The following is a 20,268-nucleotide window of genomic DNA, read 5'->3' as shown; positions in this document are numbered from 1 at the left end:
ATTAAGGACAGCGGAATACGTTCATAAGAGGAACAGCACACAGCCACGGAAGGCACCGTTGACCAAGGGACTCTAATTACAGGACAACCTTTTACTTCTGTTGTAACGTGAAAAAGAAAGAAGCCACACACAAAATCCTAGAGAACCGGAAAGAAAAGAAGCCAAGCAGGCTCTCCCGCTTGAAATGCTTCCCTTGCTTATACTCCCCTCAACCTCCCACCTTCTACAGCCACCACCTGTTTTCCAGTTTTGGGGTCAGAATATCTGTAGCCTTGTCTTGTCCACTGTTGCCACCGAGGTTGCAAAAAAAGGCTGTGAATCCAGAGATTCTCCCTCAGGGGTCTCCTCGCACCCTGGGGACCCCACTGCTGCTAGAACCACACAGTAAGGCAGCCAACCGGCCCCCAGGGACCTGCACGAGCACCCCACATATACCTGCGCCAGACTTGGGAACCCACAGTACGGCCCTGCAGGCAGGGTGAGGCCTCGCTTCCACTCTGCCCAAGGCTGGCCTCTCACTCAGGAGGGGGTGGGCACCCCTCCCATAAACCCTGAAGGTGCATCCTCAGAAAACCAAACCTGCTCGCAGGTATGAGTGGTGGCGCCTCCTCCCCACCCAGCTACCCGAGTCCCCACCTGGGGAGAAGAGCCCACGCCTGCCTGAGCCCTGCTGGCTGTCAGCCCTCCGTGCTCCATGAAGGGACAGAAGGTTACAAATCAAGGTTACCCACGAGGTGATCAAGCCCACGGCCAAGCCCCACGCAGGCTGGACTGGGACCTCCAGCAGAAGCAAAGGCATGTGACTACCAGGAAGGGAAGCACAGCCCAGGGGTTGGCATGCGGAATGGAGCGCATCCCCCGCAGCCACTGCAGGAGAGCGATGGGTGCCCAGGAAGCTGCAGGGAGTCCGCCTACCCAAGCAAGAAGCCTACGAACCAGCAGGTGGGGCCTGGACCATTGGAAGACGGCAACTCTTCGGCTGCTCGCTTCCCAAACACCAAGAACTGGGGTGAAAAGGGAAGTTCTGCTTCAGGATGGAAGCTGCCAGGTCAGAGGGCCAAGCCTCCCACTCTCCTACCAGACCTGAGAGGCAGCAAGGGCAGCGGCTTCCGCTGGTTGGGCGGTCACTCCATGCCGCTGCCGCCGTCCCAACTCTGACCACACTCCGCACAGGACACCGAGAGCAGAGAGCCCCAGGAGGCCTGGGGACGAGGCTGGGACACACAGGGTGGTGGCAGAGGAGGACGCCAACATCGTCATACAAGGCCTCCAGCCCTGTCCCAGCTACAGACATGATGTCCATGGTGTGTTGCACATAAGACCACACGTGGGCAAGCTGGTGATGTGGTGCAGTGACCACAGAGCTACCTCCAAACGCCACAGGTCCCCCCAATGGTGTGTTTCCCACGGACTCCAGCCATGCGGCAGGGACAAGGAAGGACCATTTCTGAGCCTCTGCCAATGCTAAGGGAACACACAGTGCTTACCACACGGCCCGGTGCCCCAGACAAGGAGCTCAATGGACTTGGGGAGTGAGCAGGGCAGGAGCTGGCAGGGACACTCGGCATGGCAGCCTAGCGCCGCACAGCACCGGGGTGGCCGGGTCGCCCCTGGGGTCTCATGTCAAGCAGCACATTGGCTCTGTCTAAAGCCAACGCTCTTCTGAGCCAGACTATCAGTGTTGCCACTGCTGGGTGGAGACAGGAGGAACCAAGGCCGGGGACTGGACATAGGTGAGGGGGGCGTCTATGGAGAAGTCATGAGGCCCAGCCTCCCACCCCAGACACCAAGGAGGCTGTGGCCTCTACTAGGCAAGGCCGGGTATCCTCGATCCCATCGACATCTGATTTGCAGAGTGTGGGCATGGTGGACCTGGGCCACATGTGTCACACAGGGGTGAGCCCTGCAAATCAGCAGGGCAAGGGGCCACGGTACAAGTCTGTGCTGACCACCAGAGCCAGATGCCACCGTCCTCGTGCTCTTCCCAGTTTCTAGAGAGCTACTATCCCTCCAGCCCCATGCTCAGGGATGAGGCAAGAAGAGATCGTGATGCTCTCACCAATGCCCTTTTGGAGCAGAAGGGAAGAGGGAAGATGTGGGGCATCACAGGAGGTGGGAACAGCCTGAGCCCTGTGAAGCCGGGGGCCCAGACACGGCCGAGCGGGGCTGCCACCCAAGGTCCCCAGGGACAGGCCCTGATCCAACCAGGACCCTCGCCATAGCGCGGGGGACATGCACTGGCCGGCGCCTCCAGAGCCTCAGCTCTGGGCCCTCACCTGGACTCCGGGACCCACTATCTGGGAGGCCTGAGCCGTCGGCACTGCTGTCTGCGGTGGCACCTGGGGCTGCACCTGCGGCACCTGGGGCTGTACCTGCGGCTGCTGCACCACCATCGGAGCCCGGACCTGAGGAGGAAGGGAGCAGCAATCTGGAGCCACCAGGGCAGAAGGTAGAGCACCTCCACGTCCGTCTGTGGGAGCCAGAGTCTCTAAGCTCTCCTCGAGAAGGGGGATGGGCTTGCCGCCACTTCCCTGGCTGATGTCCCGCTAGTGGCTGTCCCTCATCCCACGGCTCATCAAAAGTGTCCATGCCAGCCTGGCTCTGAGTCAGCACAGCTGAGCCCTGTCTCTCCTGGCGAGACGCCTGCCCCGATGGGACACCACCACCAGCTACCGCGGCAAGCAGAGCACGCTGATGGTCTACGAGAACCCCACTCTGAGCCCTGACTCCTCAAAGGAAACCAGGGCCAGCTGGCTCCCAGGTGACAGGTGTGACCCTCCTCAAGACCCTCCCCAGACCTCCAGCCTGCACCTGTGGGGCTTCCTATTCAGCCACTACTCGATTCAGGTGTGGCCCGTGTCCCCACTTCACCCAATGAACAGCAAATAGAAAAGGCCACAAAAACCAAGAAAGTGAGTTGAAAAAATATTTAAATGGCCCCTTGACACAGCTACCCCCAACTCAGTACAATATTTTGTCTTTCATGTAAATGTCACTGACTGGTTCTGCTTTTACACAGATGCATAAGACTGAATATAACAGTATTTTACATCAATACCCCCCTCAAAAATACAGTCATGATCTCTGCTCAGAACAGAACTGGTGGTCAGCAGACCACCGTGGATGCCCAGGGGAGGTGGCACACAGCCCCTCCCCAACAGTGAGAAGACGGGTGTCGCCGTCCATCTAATCATCCACAATCTTACAATGCCTGTGGCTACCACCGAATCAGCCATGCTGCTCGGAAGACAAGGTGCCACCAGGGAGCAGGGGCACTGCACACTGGATGCAGCAGCTGGCAGAATGCACGCACCCTTGCTGATCTGGATGTGCGGGCCGGCAGGGGCCAGGGCCACCTGCGTCTCGGTGCTGGAAGAAGAGGACCTGCCATCTACAGCCAGGTCACCCCAGAGACCGCCAACAGCACAGGAGACGCCATGAGAAGAGCCCCGGCTGTGCGAGCCCTGGGTACTCACGAGTTTCAGCTGTGGCTGGGCGTACAGCATCTGTCCGGGGAGGGCCGGAGCCTGCGACACCAAAGGCTGCGTCTGTGACTGAGGTGGGAGCTGCGATGGCTGGTTCTGGGCCACCGGCGGCTGGGGCTGCGGTGGTGGCTGGTGGTGCTGCGGGTGATGCAGCTGCTGCAGCTGCTGGGGCAGGGCCTGTGAGGGGGGAGGCTGTGGCTGCTGCATTGGGGGCTGCTGTATTGGCGGCTGGGCCTGCAAAGCCTGCTGCTGCTGCTGCTGTTGCTGTTGCTGTTGCTGCAGCTGCAGCTGTGCCATCCGTTGGAGTTGCTGCTGCTGCTGCTGCTGCATCTGGAGTGGAACAAGCAGCACCCATCACCTCTCCGGCCTTGGAATCCTGCGCTGGGAAGTCTGCCCAGGCTGCTCTCCCGGGAGGCAGAGGGACACCGAGGGCACCAAGCATGCACCTGTGCCCTGGCCACCAGACGCTGGCCCATCTCTAGGCCTGAGAGGACAAAGGAAGGGTCCAGGGAAGGGTCTGGAGGGCTTGGTAAGGAGTCACATATAGGCGCAGCACCAGAGAAGCCGGGCAAGGTTCAGCTGACCGCACATCTCCAAAGCCTCTCCAAGGATGCTTGTTTGGTTCCTAGAGTGGTCACAGGACCAGCCTCAGGGTGAGGAGGAAAAGCGGGGCTGAAGATTCACTGTCAGCCCTGGGAGAGGGGCCTCCAAGATCCTGGAGAGGCCTCGGGAAATGGAGGCATAAGCCAAGGCCTGGAGCAGGTGGGAAAGAGCAGGGGGTCCTTCAGGGCTTCCCTCCCTCAACCCAGAACAGGCCTGACAAAAGACGCTTAACCCGTCAGGGCGTTGACTGCAGAGCATGCGCGTGAGAAAAGGTTTTCTTGTAAGCAGGGCTCCTAATGTGACATGGCCATCCCTGCGGGACACTAGGCAGGGCTCGATTAGTGCAGCGTCCAGACACCGAATACTCAGGGACAGGTCAGGAGGCCTGCGTGTGCTCAGAGGATGCACGCCCATGGGGCGGTCCAGGCCGTGCTATGAGTGGAGGGTAGCCTCACTCTGGCCTGGGCAGACTCTCACATGAGCTGCCTGCACCAGGAGCCACCTGATCCATCCCCCGGCACACAGTAGGCCCACTCCTTCCTGTCCCAGGCTTGTGGGCCCTGGAGAAGGCCAGGGGCCAGAACGATGGCGCCTAGTACCTGCTGCTGGTTCTGATGATGCAACTTGATCAGATGCTGCTGCTGCTGCTGCTGCTGCTGCTGGAGCTGCTGCTGCTGCACCACGGCCTGAAACTGCTGCTGCATGGCGCTCTGCTGCACCTGGAACTGCTGCTGCTGCTGCTGCTGCAGCGCCGCCTGCTGCTGTGCCTGGAACTGCTGCTGCTGCTGCTGCAGCGCCACCTGCTGGAGCTGCAGCTGGGCTGGGGACAGACGGGTCGGGGAACTCGCACTGGGTGCAGCGGGGAAGGCGCCACCCCCGCCAGCGCGGGAGGGACAGGGGTGACGATGACAGGACAGAACTTACTATAGAGTGAATCACGGTAGTAATGAGCAGGAAAGAACAGGCCAGTCAAGAGGCCTGGGACCCAGCAACTAGTGATCTGCTTCCCGTCTCAATGGAACCACCTGCTCTGGACACTTCGTATCAACAGAATCTCACAACTGGGATCTTTTGTGACTGGCTCCTTCCCCTCAGCATCGCGTTTACAAGGTTCACCCACACTGTGGCATGGATCAGTATTCCCTTTCTTTTTGTTGCCAAATAATACTCCACTATATGGATTTCCCACATTTTGTGCTGTCCATCAGCTGATGGACATCTGGGTTGTTTCCACTTTTTGGTAGTTATAAATAATGCTGATACAAACAATCATTCAGGGACTTCCCTGGTGGTCCAGTGGTTAAGACTCCATGCTTCCACTGCAGGGGGCATGGGTTTGATCCAGGCTCAGGGAAATAAGATGCCACAGGCCGCGCAGCGTGGCCAAAAAATTAAAAACAAATAAATAAAATAAACAATCATTCACAAGATTTTCAGTGATACGGTCTCTTTTCAAGTGATGAAAATGTTTTAAAATTGATGCCGTGAGTGCACTGACCACCCCTGCACAGTATACTTCCAGTGGGTGAATATGGGTACATGAACTATATTTCAATAAAGATGAAAAGGAGGAACACAGAGACACTTTGTACACTTTGCTCAGTTTTCCCCAATGGTAGCACTTTGTATAACACCATAACAGTCAGAATGTGTGCCCATTTGCCTGAGTGTGTAGTTTAAATTCTATACAATTTTCTCACCTGGCAAGATTCAGTCACCATGGAGGTCAAGACCTCGCACAGTTCCAACACCACAGGAGCCCTTGTGGTGCCACACCTCAGTAGCTACTAAGGTGACCTCCATTCCTAATGACTCTGCCATTTTTAAACCACACAGAAGGACTGGCTCTCTCCTTCAGCACAACTTCTGAAGAGTGTCAGGGTGGGGAGTACATCCACGCAGGACCCATTGTGAGCACATTTCCCACCCACAGGCTTAGATGAAGCTGCTCACTACATCCTTCAACTCCTCTCTAAATTCATTATTTTTGTCTGGTTAACTATCAGTAACTGGGAGGGGAAATTGCCCAACACAACTTTTATTTTCAAGTCTTTTTGCATCTTCTATTCAGGTGTGTTTCCTGTAAGGATTAAAGAGCTGTACCTTCTCCTTACGTTTCCATTCAGTCTCAGCAGGAAAGCCTATCCCTTCACATTTACTGCAATTACTTACAGTTTTCAACTTATTTGTATCTGTCTTTCCCCTTCTAAGTTTCTCTTCCTCTTTTTTTTTTTTTTTTGAGCTTTACTGAGGTATAATGGACATTTTTTTTCTCCTCTTCTGAATTCTATTTTGTTGGAGGATTGGGTTGATTTTTGTTCGTTTGGATTTTTATTTGTCGTTTCTGTCTCATTCCATTTTTTTCTATGGATTTGGAATGTACAACTATTTCTATTGTTTTAGCAATGACTTTTACAATTTTATCATGCATATTTAATTTAACAAAGTATAAAGTTTATCCACATTTAAACCTCTTTCCCAAATATGAGGACCTTAGAATCCTCTCTAAATATTTTTTAAAGTAGGTTTTACATGCACACGATACACCTGATATCCTTGATATTCGCCCTTCCTGACTCCATTTGGTTTGGTCCCTGTTTATCTTCTTATGCCCACACAGCAGACTTATATTAAGAGGCAGGATAGAATAAAGGCCAGGGGTACAGCTTCGGACCCAGACACCTGCACTCAAATCCCAACTCTGTCACTGCTCTGTGCGCCTCAGTTTCCTCAGCTATACTACATACCCCTACGTTGGACTCAGAATTAAATAATCTATTACAGACCCAAAACAGTGCTCGGAACGTGTGGAGGGTAGCTCTAAGGATAATTTTACAGAGGTAATTTTTGTTTACAGCAAGGATTCCCAGCCTTGCCCCTCCTGACACTTTGGGCCAGACAACGCCGTGCTGTGGGGGCTGCCCTGTACACGGGAGATGCTCAGCAGCATCTCTGGCCTCTGCCCACTGGAGGCCGGCAGCATCCCCACCACCACCCAGCTGTGACAGCCAAACTGTCTCCACATACTGCCAAACACCCACCAGGGTGCAAAACTGCTGAGAATCACTAGCTTAGATTTGTGCGTGTTTATGCCCTTATATGGAAAATGTTTCTTCTATTTACACCTGGCATCTTGGGAAAGGATGATATGAGAGGTAAGAGGAAATGGTAAGGGGAAAAAAAAGTATGCCCTTAAAAACCTTTTAGTGAAAAAAAAAAAAAAAAAAAAAACCTTTTAGTGAAGGTCTCCTCGGCTTTGTTGGCAGCTCTGTGCTCAGGGCTCTAACAACCTCTACTGTCTTCTTGACTCCATCACAGAGTCTGCTGAGTCTGCTTGTCGCTCCTTGACAGAAATGGCTGTTTCTGAGATAGTCTTCTGGCCTTTGGTGTCCTGCTGTTTCACAACAGGTTGGGGCATGGATGCCTTATTTAACCTGTGTGGTCCACTGGGTTTTCATCGGCCATCGTCTCCTCACACCCTCTGTGCTTCCATCTGCACTTAGATGCCCGTCAGACTTCCTGATTTCATCCTCCACGTTTCTCACCCTCCTGTTCCTGAGACCTCTTCTCTAGGCTACATTCTAGGTAATGTCTTCAAATGTAGCTTCTAGTTCACAAACTCTTTCTTCAGCTGTATCTAATCTGTTTATTCATTCACACTTTCCTCTTTCAATGACTTTACTTCTCATCTCTATAAGTTCTACTTGGCTACTTTTCAAATCTGTTTGGTCACTCCTGATACAGTATCACAGTGCTCCTTCATTTGGAAGACCAACCTTTATTTTTTTAAGCACCCCAAGGCCATATCTAACAATGGCTATGTTGCGGGGCGTCTCCACATCTGGTGATTGTTTCTGCTCCTCCTTGAGGTGTGTCTGCTTCCTTCCATGCCTGCTGATTTTGTGTGCTCAATGACTGACCCTGATCTGCAATTCCCACAGGCCTAAACTGGGAGCACTCTCCTCCAATCCGCCCCGGGCTCTGGCGGAGCTGGGGGATGCCAAGGGCCCTGGCACAAATCCTGGACGGAGGGATCCCAGGATTGCTTTCCCCCACCTTGCAGCGTGCCAAGGCGTAGCAGGGCAAAGAGCTGCCCCTACCTTCTGCCAGCCCAACAATCCAAAACACAGTCTACACAGAAGGCGAGAGGGCTCCTCAGCAACAGCCAGAAATACAGCTTATTTTTAAAGTAGGTTCTACATGCACATGATATAAAATTCATCAAGGAAACAAAAAAGTATAGAGTTTAAAAGTATCCTGTACCTCAGCCCCAGCCTTATCCACAGTCAGCAGTGTGTGTTTCCTGTGACTAACCCAGGTCACCTGGAGACACACAGCAGGCTCTGGGCTGCCCTTTGAGAGTCCTCTGACCCAGGACCTACACTCTGGGAGCGTGGAACTAAGGTCTGAAGCAGCCTTCATCACACAGTGGTGTTTGGAGGTGTCAGAAAAGGGTAGCAAGTACCCATCAGCACTACACTTATTTCAGGTAGACCAGGCCAACAGAGGTCACAGGCAGGGAGGGAGGGTCTCTGTAGAGGTAGCAGCAGGACATGAGAGTAGAGACCACTTCAACTTCCCCTAGTGCCACACAGAAGACCAAGCCCCTCGGAAGCTGAAGACAGGATGTAGGCCGAGGTCGGACTAGGGAGGGTGAAGACAGCCCACCAAAGCTTCGCTGCTGAACTGACAGTCTCAGGAGTCAGATTGCAAGACATTCTAAACTCATACAGCTTAAAACTATTTTTTATTATAAAATCTAAGTCTGTGATAAAAAGAAATTCAACTAGCACACCGGAGTATAACGTGAAAAGGAGCCAGAGCATCCTTCTGAAAGCCGCCCTGCCTGTGTGTGTGTGTGTGTGTGTGTGTGTGAGTGTGTGTGTGTGTGTGTGTGAGAGAGAGAGAGAGAGAGAGAGAGAGAGAGAGAGAGAGAGGGAGGGAGGGAGGGAGGGAGAGAGGGAGAGAGAGAGAGAGGGAGGGACAGGTGCGTTGACAAGAGGGGACCCGGGAGCTCGAGATGAAGAACCAACCACTGAGCCAAGCGTCAGACGGCCAGACGTCAGTAAGGATGAGAAATGAAGCTCTGGGAGGAAGGGGGTGTCTGGGGGCAGAAGGTGTCAGTGCAGGAGCGGGTGGGAATGAGGATGCATGTGGCCTCTGAGAAGGGCAAGGCGACTCGGACACAGGGAACCCAACAAAGAACAGGGTGCTCGAAGCCGCGGCTGCCCTCGTCACAGGGTTCCTGAGAGGGACACGAGACAGAATACATGGGAACACCACAACATGTACACAAGCATTCACAGCAGCTTTAGTTTAACAGCCCAAACTGAAACAACCCATATGTCCTTCAAGGGTGAGTGGATAAGTGAACTGTGCGTGGCCCAGCCACTCCAGGGAACATTACTCAGCAGCGAACAGGAAGGAATTACCAACACCACCTGGAGGCTCCCAAGGGCATTATGCCGAGTGAAAAAAAGCCAGTCTCAACAAGTCAAATATTGCATGATTCTATTTATGTAACATTCGCAAAATGACACAATTACCAAGGCGGAGAACAGATCAGCAGTTGCCGGGCTTTGGGTTGGAGGGAGGGTGTGATTATTAGGAGGCACCAGGACAGCCTGTTGGTGGTGACGGGTCCACGTGCTGACTCCATTCCACACATGATAAGACCTCACAGAACCACACACATGCACGCGAATGCACAAGAGGGCATGCAAAGACTGGTCACACGTGAATAAAGTCTGCCTGAGTTGACAGCACTGTCGTGGTTTTGGTGATGTACTAGGATGTTTTCGTTGGGGAGGCTGGGGGAAGGGCACATGGGAACTCTGTGCTATTCTGCAACTTCCTGTGACTCTTCAACTATTTCAAAAATAAAAAGTTACATAAGGGGAAAAAAGTACTGAAGCACTTAGCAGTACTAGATAAAAGTCTACAAGCATAAATGTCCATCAAGAGGGTCCTGAGGGACTTCCCTGGTGACGCAGTGGTTATGAATCCGCCTGCCAATGCAGGGGACATGGGTTTGAGCCCCGGTCTGGGAAGATCCCACATGCCGCGGAGCAACTAGGCCTGTGCGCCACAACTACTGAGCATGTGCTCTAGGGCCCGCGAGCCACAACCGCCGAGCCCGCGCGCCTAGAGCCCGTGCTCTGCAACAACAGAAGCCACCGCAGTGAGAAGCCCGCACACCGCAACAAAGAGTAGCCCCCGCTCGTCACAACTAGAGAAAGCCTGTGCACAGCAACGAAGACCCAACACAGCCAAAAATAAATAAATTAAATAAATAAATTTTTTAAAAAAGAGGGTCCTGGGACAGAGGCAGCTGGCGCTGCAACCCTGCTCCTGGCCCGAGCAGTTGCGCGGAGGGTCAGGCACCTCCTTCAGTAGGGGAATCAGGATGCGAGCCACAGCCCGGGCAGCCTGGGGCCAGGGCAACCCTGGAAGGGACAGACAGGGCTTCGCGGCTGAGGACACCCTGGGACGGAGCTGTTTCTATCTCGACTACAAAGCACAGCCCCTTGGATGGAGTCCCAGGCCACCCCATCCTCCTCCAAGTCCTCCCTCAGTCTGGGCAAGAGGGCCTCGGTGTCCCTCGCCCTCTGGGAGGCAGAGCAGGCTGAAGCTTCCCCAGCTCCTCTCGCCCCCTCACCACCCCCACCCCTGGCTGGGAAGAGAACGCGCCACCTGTGGAGAGCGCGGCAGGTTCTCTGAGAAGCGTGGTACTCACTCTGCGGAGCGGCCGTGGACACGACGGCCATGCCGTGGGGGGCCATCCCCGAGGTGCCGGGAGGTGGCTGCCCCGAGAGTGGCATCGGCTGCCCCATGGCCCCCAGGCCGCCCATCCCGCCCAGGGGCTGGCCGGGGCCCCGAGCAGGTAGGCCAATGCCGGCTGCTCCCGCGGCGGGCCCGCCAGTCAGGCTCTGCAGCGCGTTCATAGGGTCTGCGGGGCACAGGGTGCAGCGTCTCAGGGCAGTGTCCGCCAAACCGGGCCAGGCTCCGTGGGCCATGAGGCCTTCCTGGGCACACGCTTCCTCCCACCTCCAGGCTCGACACCCTCAGTGTCCCAAATGGTGAGCGGCCGGAGTCCCGGGAGCCCCCCAAGTCCCGGCCCAGCTGCCTGCCACACCCCAGGGGCTGGGACACCTCCTGGGCAGGGAGCACAGCCCACACCCTAGCCTAGCCTATGCCAGGTCCTGACAGACTCTAAGGGACGAGCAAGCCCTCAGTGGCAGGCGGCGGCCCCACCCATCCTGGCTATAGGCCCCTCCTGCTGGGTGAGACACAGCTGGGAATCCAGAGAAAACAAGGGTCAAGGGCTCTTCACAGTAATCCAAGCCTGGGGCCAGAGAAGAGGGGGCAGGGGCAGATCTCCCAGGGGGGCCAGAGAAGAGGGGGCAGGGGCAGATCCCCCAGGGAGGTTACAAGTCCCCTTGTGCACCAGAAGCCCATCTCTGCTAAGTCTGGGCAGGACCCCACTGAGTAGCAGTTCTCGGGAAAGACCCCTGAGAACAAGGGTGTGTGGGAGGGGTCCGCAGATGCTCGCCAGCTGAGTGAGCAATGCCAGGGCCAGGGGCAGGAGTCAGAAGCTCTTGTTGTAACAGCAAACGGCCACCTGCAGGCAGGTGTGGCTTGGCCGGCTCACCCTGCCACAGAACCGGGTGAACAGACACGTTCTCCTGGCCAAGCACTCTTGATACCCACCCCCCCAACCCCCCGGCCCTGGCTGGCCAACAATCGCTGCACAAGCCAAGAGACCCCAGGCAGGTGCAGCCAGCTCAGCCAAGGCAAGCCTGGGCATGCGGCATGTGCCACCGACAGTAAGACAAACAGCCCGCCAGGGTGGCTCCCCGCCTGGCAGTCGGAGTTTAGTTGGCCACTGGGATCTGCTAAACCCCTTCACTGGCAGCTCACTCAGAGAGACCTAGGCTAAATCAACAGGGTTCCCATGTGATAAAACCTTGAAATTAAAAAATAAAAAAGAATAATAACTCTTAACTTACAAAGAAACTTTGTAACTTAAGAAAGTGAATTCATAGTTATTCTCTAAATACTGCTACAGATTATTATACTGAATATAGCATTATACCATACTAGTTCTCTCCCAGAGAGCTCAAAATTTTAGATAATATTCAATAATCGTGTGAGTTTTCATCATCTTTTTTGCGGGAGGAATGGGATGGGGTGGTATCGTCCGACTCCACGGTCACCAGGAGGAGGGTGCCTGGTGGGCCGGGAGCTGGCAGTTCTCAGGAACCCAAAGTCGTCTCTCCGGGAACTTCCTCCTCCAGTAACAGCTTAACCCCAGGCACACGCAGCACCCACCATCCCACTGCTGCTACCCCGCAGCCAAGGTTGGGAAAAACCTTAATTCCAAAAGGAGAAACTCTTACCACTGACAGAAGCTTGTGATTTCTTGTTATCTATATATAAAGAAAAAAAAAAAAAAAGAAGAAACCAAAGTAAACAAAGTTTTTATGTAACCATATATTTCCACGCTAAGTCAGTGCTAAAGGCATTCGCCCAGAGGACATGTGTGAATACATGTATGTGTCCCACCCCCGGCAGCGTTGACACACAAGGAGGCCTGGAGCAAGAGAGTGCAGAACCACCCCGCGGTCAACCTGGGCCCTGGAGAACAGCCCCCAGGTGGAGGCTGGTGCTGGGTCTCCTCTAGTTCCTTCCTTCCCAGGCCGGGGCTCTTAGCACAGGCCCCGAGCCACAAACAAGAGCGCTTCAGGGATCTACGGTGGGCCCTCAACACCTCCATTTTCAGCCCACTCTGGTGAGGGAGGCAGCATTCCCATTTTCTGGATGAGGAAACTGAGTCTGTCCAAGGCTGGTTAGAAGCCGGATCCAGCCAGCCCCAGGATAGGCGGGGAACTGCCACAACAGTTCCACCCTCTGCCGGGGGTGAGGCAGCTGTGGACGCCCCCGCCAAAGGGCTGTGTGCACTAGCCGTGCCAGGGCCAGCTCCCAAATGGGCCAGCGAGCCCGAAAGGCCGAGCCCTTGCCAGTACAGATGGGGTCGTGGCCGGGCTGCTCATGCCCCAGGCTTCTAATGGCGGCTCCTCTTGTTCCAAACACCATGGGACCTTCCCAAACACAGCAAAGAAAGTGAAATCAAGTGAGGTTCATCTTGCTGGCCAGTCTGGTAAAAAGTTAGTGTGGAAAGAAGCAATGGCCCTGCAAGGACTCTGGGGTCCCCAATGTCTCCCTCTGAGATGAGTGACGCTGATGCCACAGCTGTCTCGACAGCCACAGGGAGCAGCCGCCCCATGGACAGGCTGAGTGGGAGGAACCTGCCTCCTGTGGTCACACCACTGCAAGCCGGCAGGAGGCGCCGTGGCTGTAACCCCCCAGAGCGGCCCTGAGCGGCCCTGACCGGGAGGAGAGGAACTGGGATGCTGTGGGGCTGGGGCCTCACCAGGGCAGGGAGTGCAGGGTGGCGCGGAGAAAGCTGGCCCCAGAAGCTTCCAGCCTGACGGGAACACAGTTAGGTCCAGCCTCCATGGGTCAAAAAAACCGGGGATCAGGGAAGGAAGTGTCTATTCCAGGGTGGACTCTGCTTATTCAGGAACTGCCTAGAGATCAAAGCAGCAGTCCTTCAAAAGCGAGATTAAGCAGACAAGCAAAAAGAGCAGTCCAGCCCAGACCACTTGGACACTAACATCTCCATTAGGCCACAATCAGCACGTTTCAGGCTGAGGCTCTGGGAGGATGGGAAACAAATGCGAAGCCATGAAGAACTTCCCGGAAAGCAGGCGCTGTCCACAGACATCCTGCCTCAGGCACTGGGGCCAAGACTGGCCGGCCTCTCGTGGCGACCACAACCACCCAGAGATGTGACGTTTTACTTACGGATGTCTCGAAAATGGATAATGAGCCTGGCCACGAGAGAAAGGTATTCATCCTAAAAGTAAAAACAGGACGCAGTTTAATCCCAGACGCAGAAGTGAGGCCGAGTGACGCCCCTTCCCACCCTGGCCCTGCTGCGCTCCTCCTGAAGGCAGGGATGGCAGCCATCCCCGTCTGTCTGTCCCTGTCTGTCTGTCCTCGTCCGGCTTGGCTCTACCTCCTCTGGAATCCATCCCCCCGGGAAAGGCCGGCAGAGCTCGGCTACCGCAGAACAACAAAAGGCACAAAGAAACAGAAAACCAAGAAGGTACCAAGACACTAGGAGACGCTGCTCCCCTGCCCTGCTGTAAACCCTGGCGAGGGCCACAGGGGGCTCAGGCACCCGTCTTTCTGCAAAGGGGCCGGCCCAGGGTCACAGGGCATCTCAGAAGTAGACACGGGAGGGCCGCTTTTGTCTTTGCTCCATTTGTACCAAAGTACTTTCGCTTTTCACACCGGCCTGTTGCTTTTCCACTGCTGACGTCATATTTGCATGCAAATCCGGCTGGGCGCCCCGGCTGTGCTTTCCGCAGCTCCCGCTGATCTGAACTCACTGCACAGCCCAGGGAGAGGGCACAGCGCCGCTCAAGGAAGCAGGTGAAGGCCACTGCCCAGGGCCCTCTTGGTTCTCGCTGCGTTTCTGGAACCTCCCAGCAGGGCCTGCCTTCCATCATTTGTCCTCTTTGTAACCAAGGACACTCACTCCGGGGGTTCCGGGGAAACCACTACTGTGAGTTTGTCTTGGGGTCAACGAAGGGATGTTCGTAACTAAAATCTTATTTCAGAGAAGCTGGACCATCTTTCTGGCAAGGCAGGCAGAAAGGGCAGAGCTTTCACCCCGCCTGCTCACTTGACCCCCGCCTAAGTCACCATGACACTGAGTCCACTCAACAGCAGCCAGAGGAGACGACCCCCGCAGCCCAGGACCCACCGCAGGGGACAGCCTGTGAGCCTGGGACAGACAGTGAACCTGCCGTCACGAGAACACCTCCAAGGGAAACACATGAAGGGGGCCTCAGATGAATGTTAACAACATAAGCACACTTTCTAACCTCCATCAACCCTCATTGATCTCAAACTTCACCCACCACTGTTTTCTCAGGCAGGGAATCAGCAGAGGAAAACGTGGGGGAAAGGCCCAGGGAGGCCATGGGGCAGGCACCGAAGGACAGGACACATGGGAAATGTGTTCAACACTCCCCCTCCCAATGCCCCCCACAAATTCCTGGGAGGAAAAGGATCCCGCAGATCACCTGACCAGGCTGGTCCTCGAAGGACAACAGGGTGGTGAGTGGGGCGCAAGGAAAGCGGGGGCTAAAGGAAGCTCTGAAATGAGGTGGCCAAGGACGGGGAGCTTGCCAGGTCAAGAGCTGACGTCTCAGTAAGGCCTTGGCCATCTTTTGGGTCGGAGAAATCTTAAAAGAATTTGTTGAGCTTCTTCTACTTCCATAAAAGGTGAAGCAAGAGGAAGCAGGTTTAAAAAGCAACCAAATCATTAAAAAGTCCACAAACAACAAATGCTGGAGAGTTTGGAGAAAAGGGAACCCTCCAACACTGTTGGTGAGAATGTAAACTGATGCAGCCACTATGGCAAACAGTATGGAGGTTCCTCAAAAAACTAAAGATAGAATTACCATATGATCCTGCAATCCCACTCCTGGGCATATATCCGGAGTAAACTCTAATTCAAAAAGATATGTGCACCCCTATGTTCATATCAGCACTATTTACAATAGCCAAGACATGGAAGCACCTAAATGTCCACTGACAGATGAATGGATAAAGAGGATGTAGTACATATATATACAATGGAATATTACTCAGTCATAAAAAAGAATGAAATAATGCCATTTGCAGCAACGTGGATGGACCCAGAGATTGTTATACTAAGCGAAGTAAGTCAGACAAATACCATATGGTATTACTTATATGTGGAATCTAAAATATGATAAATGAACTTATCTATGAAACAGAAACAGACTCATGGACATAGAGAACAGAGTTGTGGTTGCCGGGGGTGGGGGGTGGGGGGTGCTAGGGGAGGGATGGACCGGGAGTTTGGGGTTAGCAGATGCAAACTATTATATATAGAATGGATAAACAACAAGGTATAGCACAGGGAACTATATTCAATATCCTGTGATAAACCATAATAGAAAATATACATATGTATAACTGAATCACTTTGCCATACAGGATAAAACACAACATTGTAAATCAACTGTACTTCAGTTATAAAAAAAAAAAAACAAAACCAAACCAGCAACCAGATATTTTACTCTGACACAAGATACAGTAAATGGGGCTCAGGAGCATGTCCCCAAAGCCCTTGGCACGGAACCAGGACCGAGTGCTCGGAGCCAGGTGGGCACAAGGCACCCATGGTCTGCACCCACTGAGGCTGCCCACAGCCCAGTGCAGCACAGGCTCTGGGGACCAGACCAGCATGAGGAGGCCTGAAGGGGACAGAGTGGGGGAGCAACCACCTGACAGGAGAAGCGGGCACAGGGAGTGGTCAGTCACACTACCACCAAGGGGCGCTCCTGTGGGTAAATACATCACCCAGCACGTCAAGGGTAGAGTGCTTCAGGCCTGCTGATCTGATCCCCCTCTGACTCCCCAGGGTGGCTGCCTTACTCTATGTCTAGACTGGCTTCCCTGGGCGTGAGAGTTCCCAGCCTCCATGCAGACAGAGAGGTTATGACCCCTCTTCTGCTCCAAGGCACCCCCGCTCCAGGACAGTTCCAGAAATGGGCCGAGGAGCGTGTACCTCCCTTATCTTCACTCCATCTTTATCATCTCCCCCTCCTGACAGCAAAATACAAGCATCGAGGCTGGGTACAGCCAGAGCACAGCAGTGACAGCTCACACGCCACACTGACTCCGGGCCAGGCACAGCTCTGAATGCTTTACAGATAATTAGCACACTCAATTCTTCCAACTGCCCAGTGAGGCAGGTACTACTAGCGGGCTGGTTTGCAGGTGAGAAGACAGAAATGTGGGAAAAAAGCTTCCTGCAGTTTATACACTTTGTCTAACCTGTACAAGTCTTGCATGAGGGCCTGACAGCAAAGGTGGAGGACGAATCCCCTCACGGATGTGGAGGGAGCAGTAGGAAGGACACACATGCTCCAGGTAAGATGCCACAGGCCACACACTAGATGCTACACTGTTATACCTTTTGTATAAACTCGGGGAATCTGAACATGTATATTTGCTTTATATCTGCAAAAAGAAATGTTGCAGATCAACAATCAAATCCCCAGAGGTATCAGGAAGTGGCCCGGAAATGAAACTTCCCACCTTGTTATACATCTTTCACATTGCAAGTATATAATCTTTTACCAAATTGAAGACAAAGCCAAATCAAAAGAAAAAAGTACAGGGACTTCCCTGGCGGTGGAGTGGTTAAGAATCCGCCGCCAATGCAGGGGACACGGGTTCGAGCCCTGGTCTGGGAAGATCCCACATGCCGTGGAGCAACTAAGCCCGTGTGCCACAACTACTGAGCCTGTACTCTAGAGCCCGCGAGCTGCAACTACTGAAGTCTGCATGCCTAGAGCCCATGCTCCGCAATGAGAAGTCACTGCAATGAGAAGCCGGCGCGCCGCAACAAAGAGTAGCCCCTGCTCACCACAACTAGAGAAAGTCGGCGTGCAGCAACAAAAACCCAACGCAGCCAAAAATTAAAAAAAAAAAAAAAAAAAAAAGAAAAAGTACAATTCCTAAAAATGCAAAATCAACCAAACATATTAGCTGATATCAAGTTGGTGTCAGAATCATAGGGAAAAGAGTTCTTCTGATTGATCATTTTAAAAAACAAAAAGCAAACAAAACAAAAAAACCATATGTCCTTAGGGGAAGGGGTACATTTTAAGTACACACAGAGCTGTAAAGAAATCTTAAACTTCATTCCACATTTTGTTATTTGCTACTAATATTAGTGCTAATATTGGTCTGTTTATTCTGAAAGTATTTTAGAGTAATTATGCCAAAGACATTAGAAGCCAAGATATTCACAAAAGAGAACAGATACACGTTTAAAATAAAAGTAAAACCCTGGGGACTTCCCTGGTGGCGCAGTGGTTAAGAATCCGCCTGCCAATGCAGGGGACACGGGTTCGAGCCCTGGTCCGGGAAGATCCCACATGCTGCGGAGCAACTAAGCCCGTGCGCCACAACTACTGAGCCTGCACTCTAGAGCCCGTGAGCCACAACTACTGAGCCTGCGTGTCACAACTACTGAAGCCTGCGCGCCTAGAGCCCGGGCTCCGCAACAAGAGAAGCCACTGCAATGAGAAGCCCGCACACTGCAATGATGAGTAGCCCCCGCTCGCCGCAACTAGAGAAAGCCCATGCGCAGCAACGAAGACCCAATGCAGCCAAAAATAAATAAATAAATAATAAATAAATTAAAAAAAAAAAAAGTAAAACCCTGTAATTGGAAATATCAATGTGAAATTATTGATATTTGAGGCTGTTGTTTCAAAAACGTATGACTCCTTAGCTGTTCACAAAAAAGCGCAGAAGCCGTGAGCAGCCCCATGCCCACACTGAAAGCCCCAAGTACCATTTCACCCTCGAAAAGGAACCAGGGCTCCTTAGAGCAACAGCTGATTCTGGGCCAAGATGCAAGCAAGAACAGAATGCTGGGAAAAAGGTGAATGTTAAAAGTGTTTCTGGTGAGGGCTCAGGGGAAAGAGGAATGTGTGATTGGAAACAAGAGCACAGAGAACCCCTGTCATACAGTGTCCGGAAGTCTAGCTGAATCGTACCCTAGTTGAGAGGAAGGCAGACCTTGTAAGCAATGAACCTGGATATTTGGCTGAGTAGACTTCCAAACAAAGTGTGGAAGGTCTGGCCTGCTTTCCTCTTTTTTTAAAAAAATTTATTTATTTATTTATTTATTTATGGCTGTGTTGGGTCTTCGTTGCTGCGCATGGGCTTTCTCTAGTTGTGGCGAGCGGGGGCTACTCTTTGTTGCAGTGCGCAGGCTTCTCATTGCAGTGGCTTCTCTTTGTTGCACAGCATGGGCCCTAGAGCACACGGGCTTCAGTAGCTGTGGCACGCGGGCTCAGTAGTTGTGGCTCACAGGCTCTACAGCACAGGCTTAGTAGTTGTGGCGCACAGGCTTAGTTGCTCCGCGGCATGTGGGATCTTCCCGGACCAGGGCTCGAACCCATGTCCCCTGCTTTGGCAGGCGGATTCTTAACCACTGAGCCACCAGGGAAGTCCTGGCCTGCTTTCTTCTTGCTGCTTACAGTGAAATTGAGAGGAAAGAAAAAAACTGAGGGAAGAACCGTTAAGCATAAAGGAACCTGGACTTGGTTTCGGAAATTCCCAGGCTATTCAGATTACAAAGAAACACTAAAATTAGGAGATTCACTGTAGGAATGTGTGCTCTGGAGAGAAGGCTGAGGGTGTGGTTGCACAGACTATGCTAGTGCCAAAGAGATCAGGCATGTGATGAATCATCTCAGTCGTCTCACAGACACCAGGAATAGGGATGAAATTACAGCGATGAAACATCTGTGGGGAAACCTCCTGTCTAATGGCATGAATATGTCACATATTCACGGTTTAGAGCGTCATACCAGCAGAAACACTGCCAGTTTGGACTAAAAGGGAGAGACTGGATGAAATTTTAAAAGGGCGTCAGACTCCCAATCCCAAAGTCAACAGGCAGGAAACAGGCTGGTAAAACTACTGGCTGCAAACATGACCACCGGGGAGAGCCTTGGGCCAAGAGGCCAAAGCCATGAGCCCAGAGACTGTAGCCTCCAAGTCTGTGGGAATTTGTCCAGCAGCTACAGGAAACTAATACACTGCCTCTATAGATTGGCCTATTCTGGGCATTTTATACAAATGCATCATACAATACATGCTCCCTTGTGACTATTTCACTACACTTATCGTGATGTTTTCAAGGTTCATCCATGCTGTACCATGTATCAGTACTTCATTCCATTATACGGCCAGGTAACAGTCCATTATACAGACACACCACATTTTCTTTATCCACTCATCAGCTGATAAACATTTGGGTGTTTCCACTTTCTGGCTATTATGAGTGATGCTATTAGTATTTCTGCACAAGTTCTGTGCATATATAGTAACTCTGTTTAATTTCTGAGGAATTACCACACTGTTTTCCACAGTGGCTGCTCCACTACACATTCCTTCCAGCAACATATGAGGTGCCAATTTCTCACCAATACTTATCATCTTTTTTTATTATAGCCATCATGAGTGTGACGGTGTATCTCACTGTGGTTTG

At 52.8% G+C, this 20,268-nt stretch overlaps 1 protein-coding gene across 8 annotated transcripts in view; it reads right to left on the bottom strand.

The window, feature by feature from the left end:
* MED15 (mediator complex subunit 15) overlaps positions 1-20,268 on the bottom strand; it is a 65,772-nt gene that overhangs the window by 7,256 nt on the left and 38,248 nt on the right. For 3 of the 8 annotated variants that reach the window (XM_082417212.1, XM_082417210.1, XM_082417211.1), the window contains 6 exons: positions 13,956-14,007; positions 12,488-12,517; positions 10,825-11,037; positions 4,688-4,908; positions 3,477-3,815; positions 2,277-2,405 (listed from right to left, as the gene is read on the bottom strand). In XM_082417212.1, the coding sequence (XP_082273338.1) occupies positions 2,277-2,405; positions 3,477-3,815; positions 4,688-4,908; positions 10,825-11,037; positions 12,488-12,517; positions 13,956-14,007 (984 nt within the window). The remainder of the gene's footprint in view (positions 1-2,276; positions 2,406-3,476; positions 3,816-4,687; positions 4,909-10,824; positions 11,038-12,487; positions 12,518-13,955; positions 14,008-20,268) is intronic. The other 5 variants (XM_082417213.1, XM_082417214.1, XM_082417215.1 and 2 more) reach the window with 3 other exon arrangements.

Source organism: Balaenoptera physalus (genome assembly GCF_965194825.1).
Source record: "Balaenoptera physalus genome assembly, chromosome: 12".
Classification (NCBI taxonomy): domain Eukaryota; kingdom Metazoa; phylum Chordata; class Mammalia; order Artiodactyla; family Balaenopteridae; genus Balaenoptera; species Balaenoptera physalus.
Note: the sequence above shows the minus strand (reverse complement) of the source record. Positions and strands in the feature narration are given on the sequence as shown.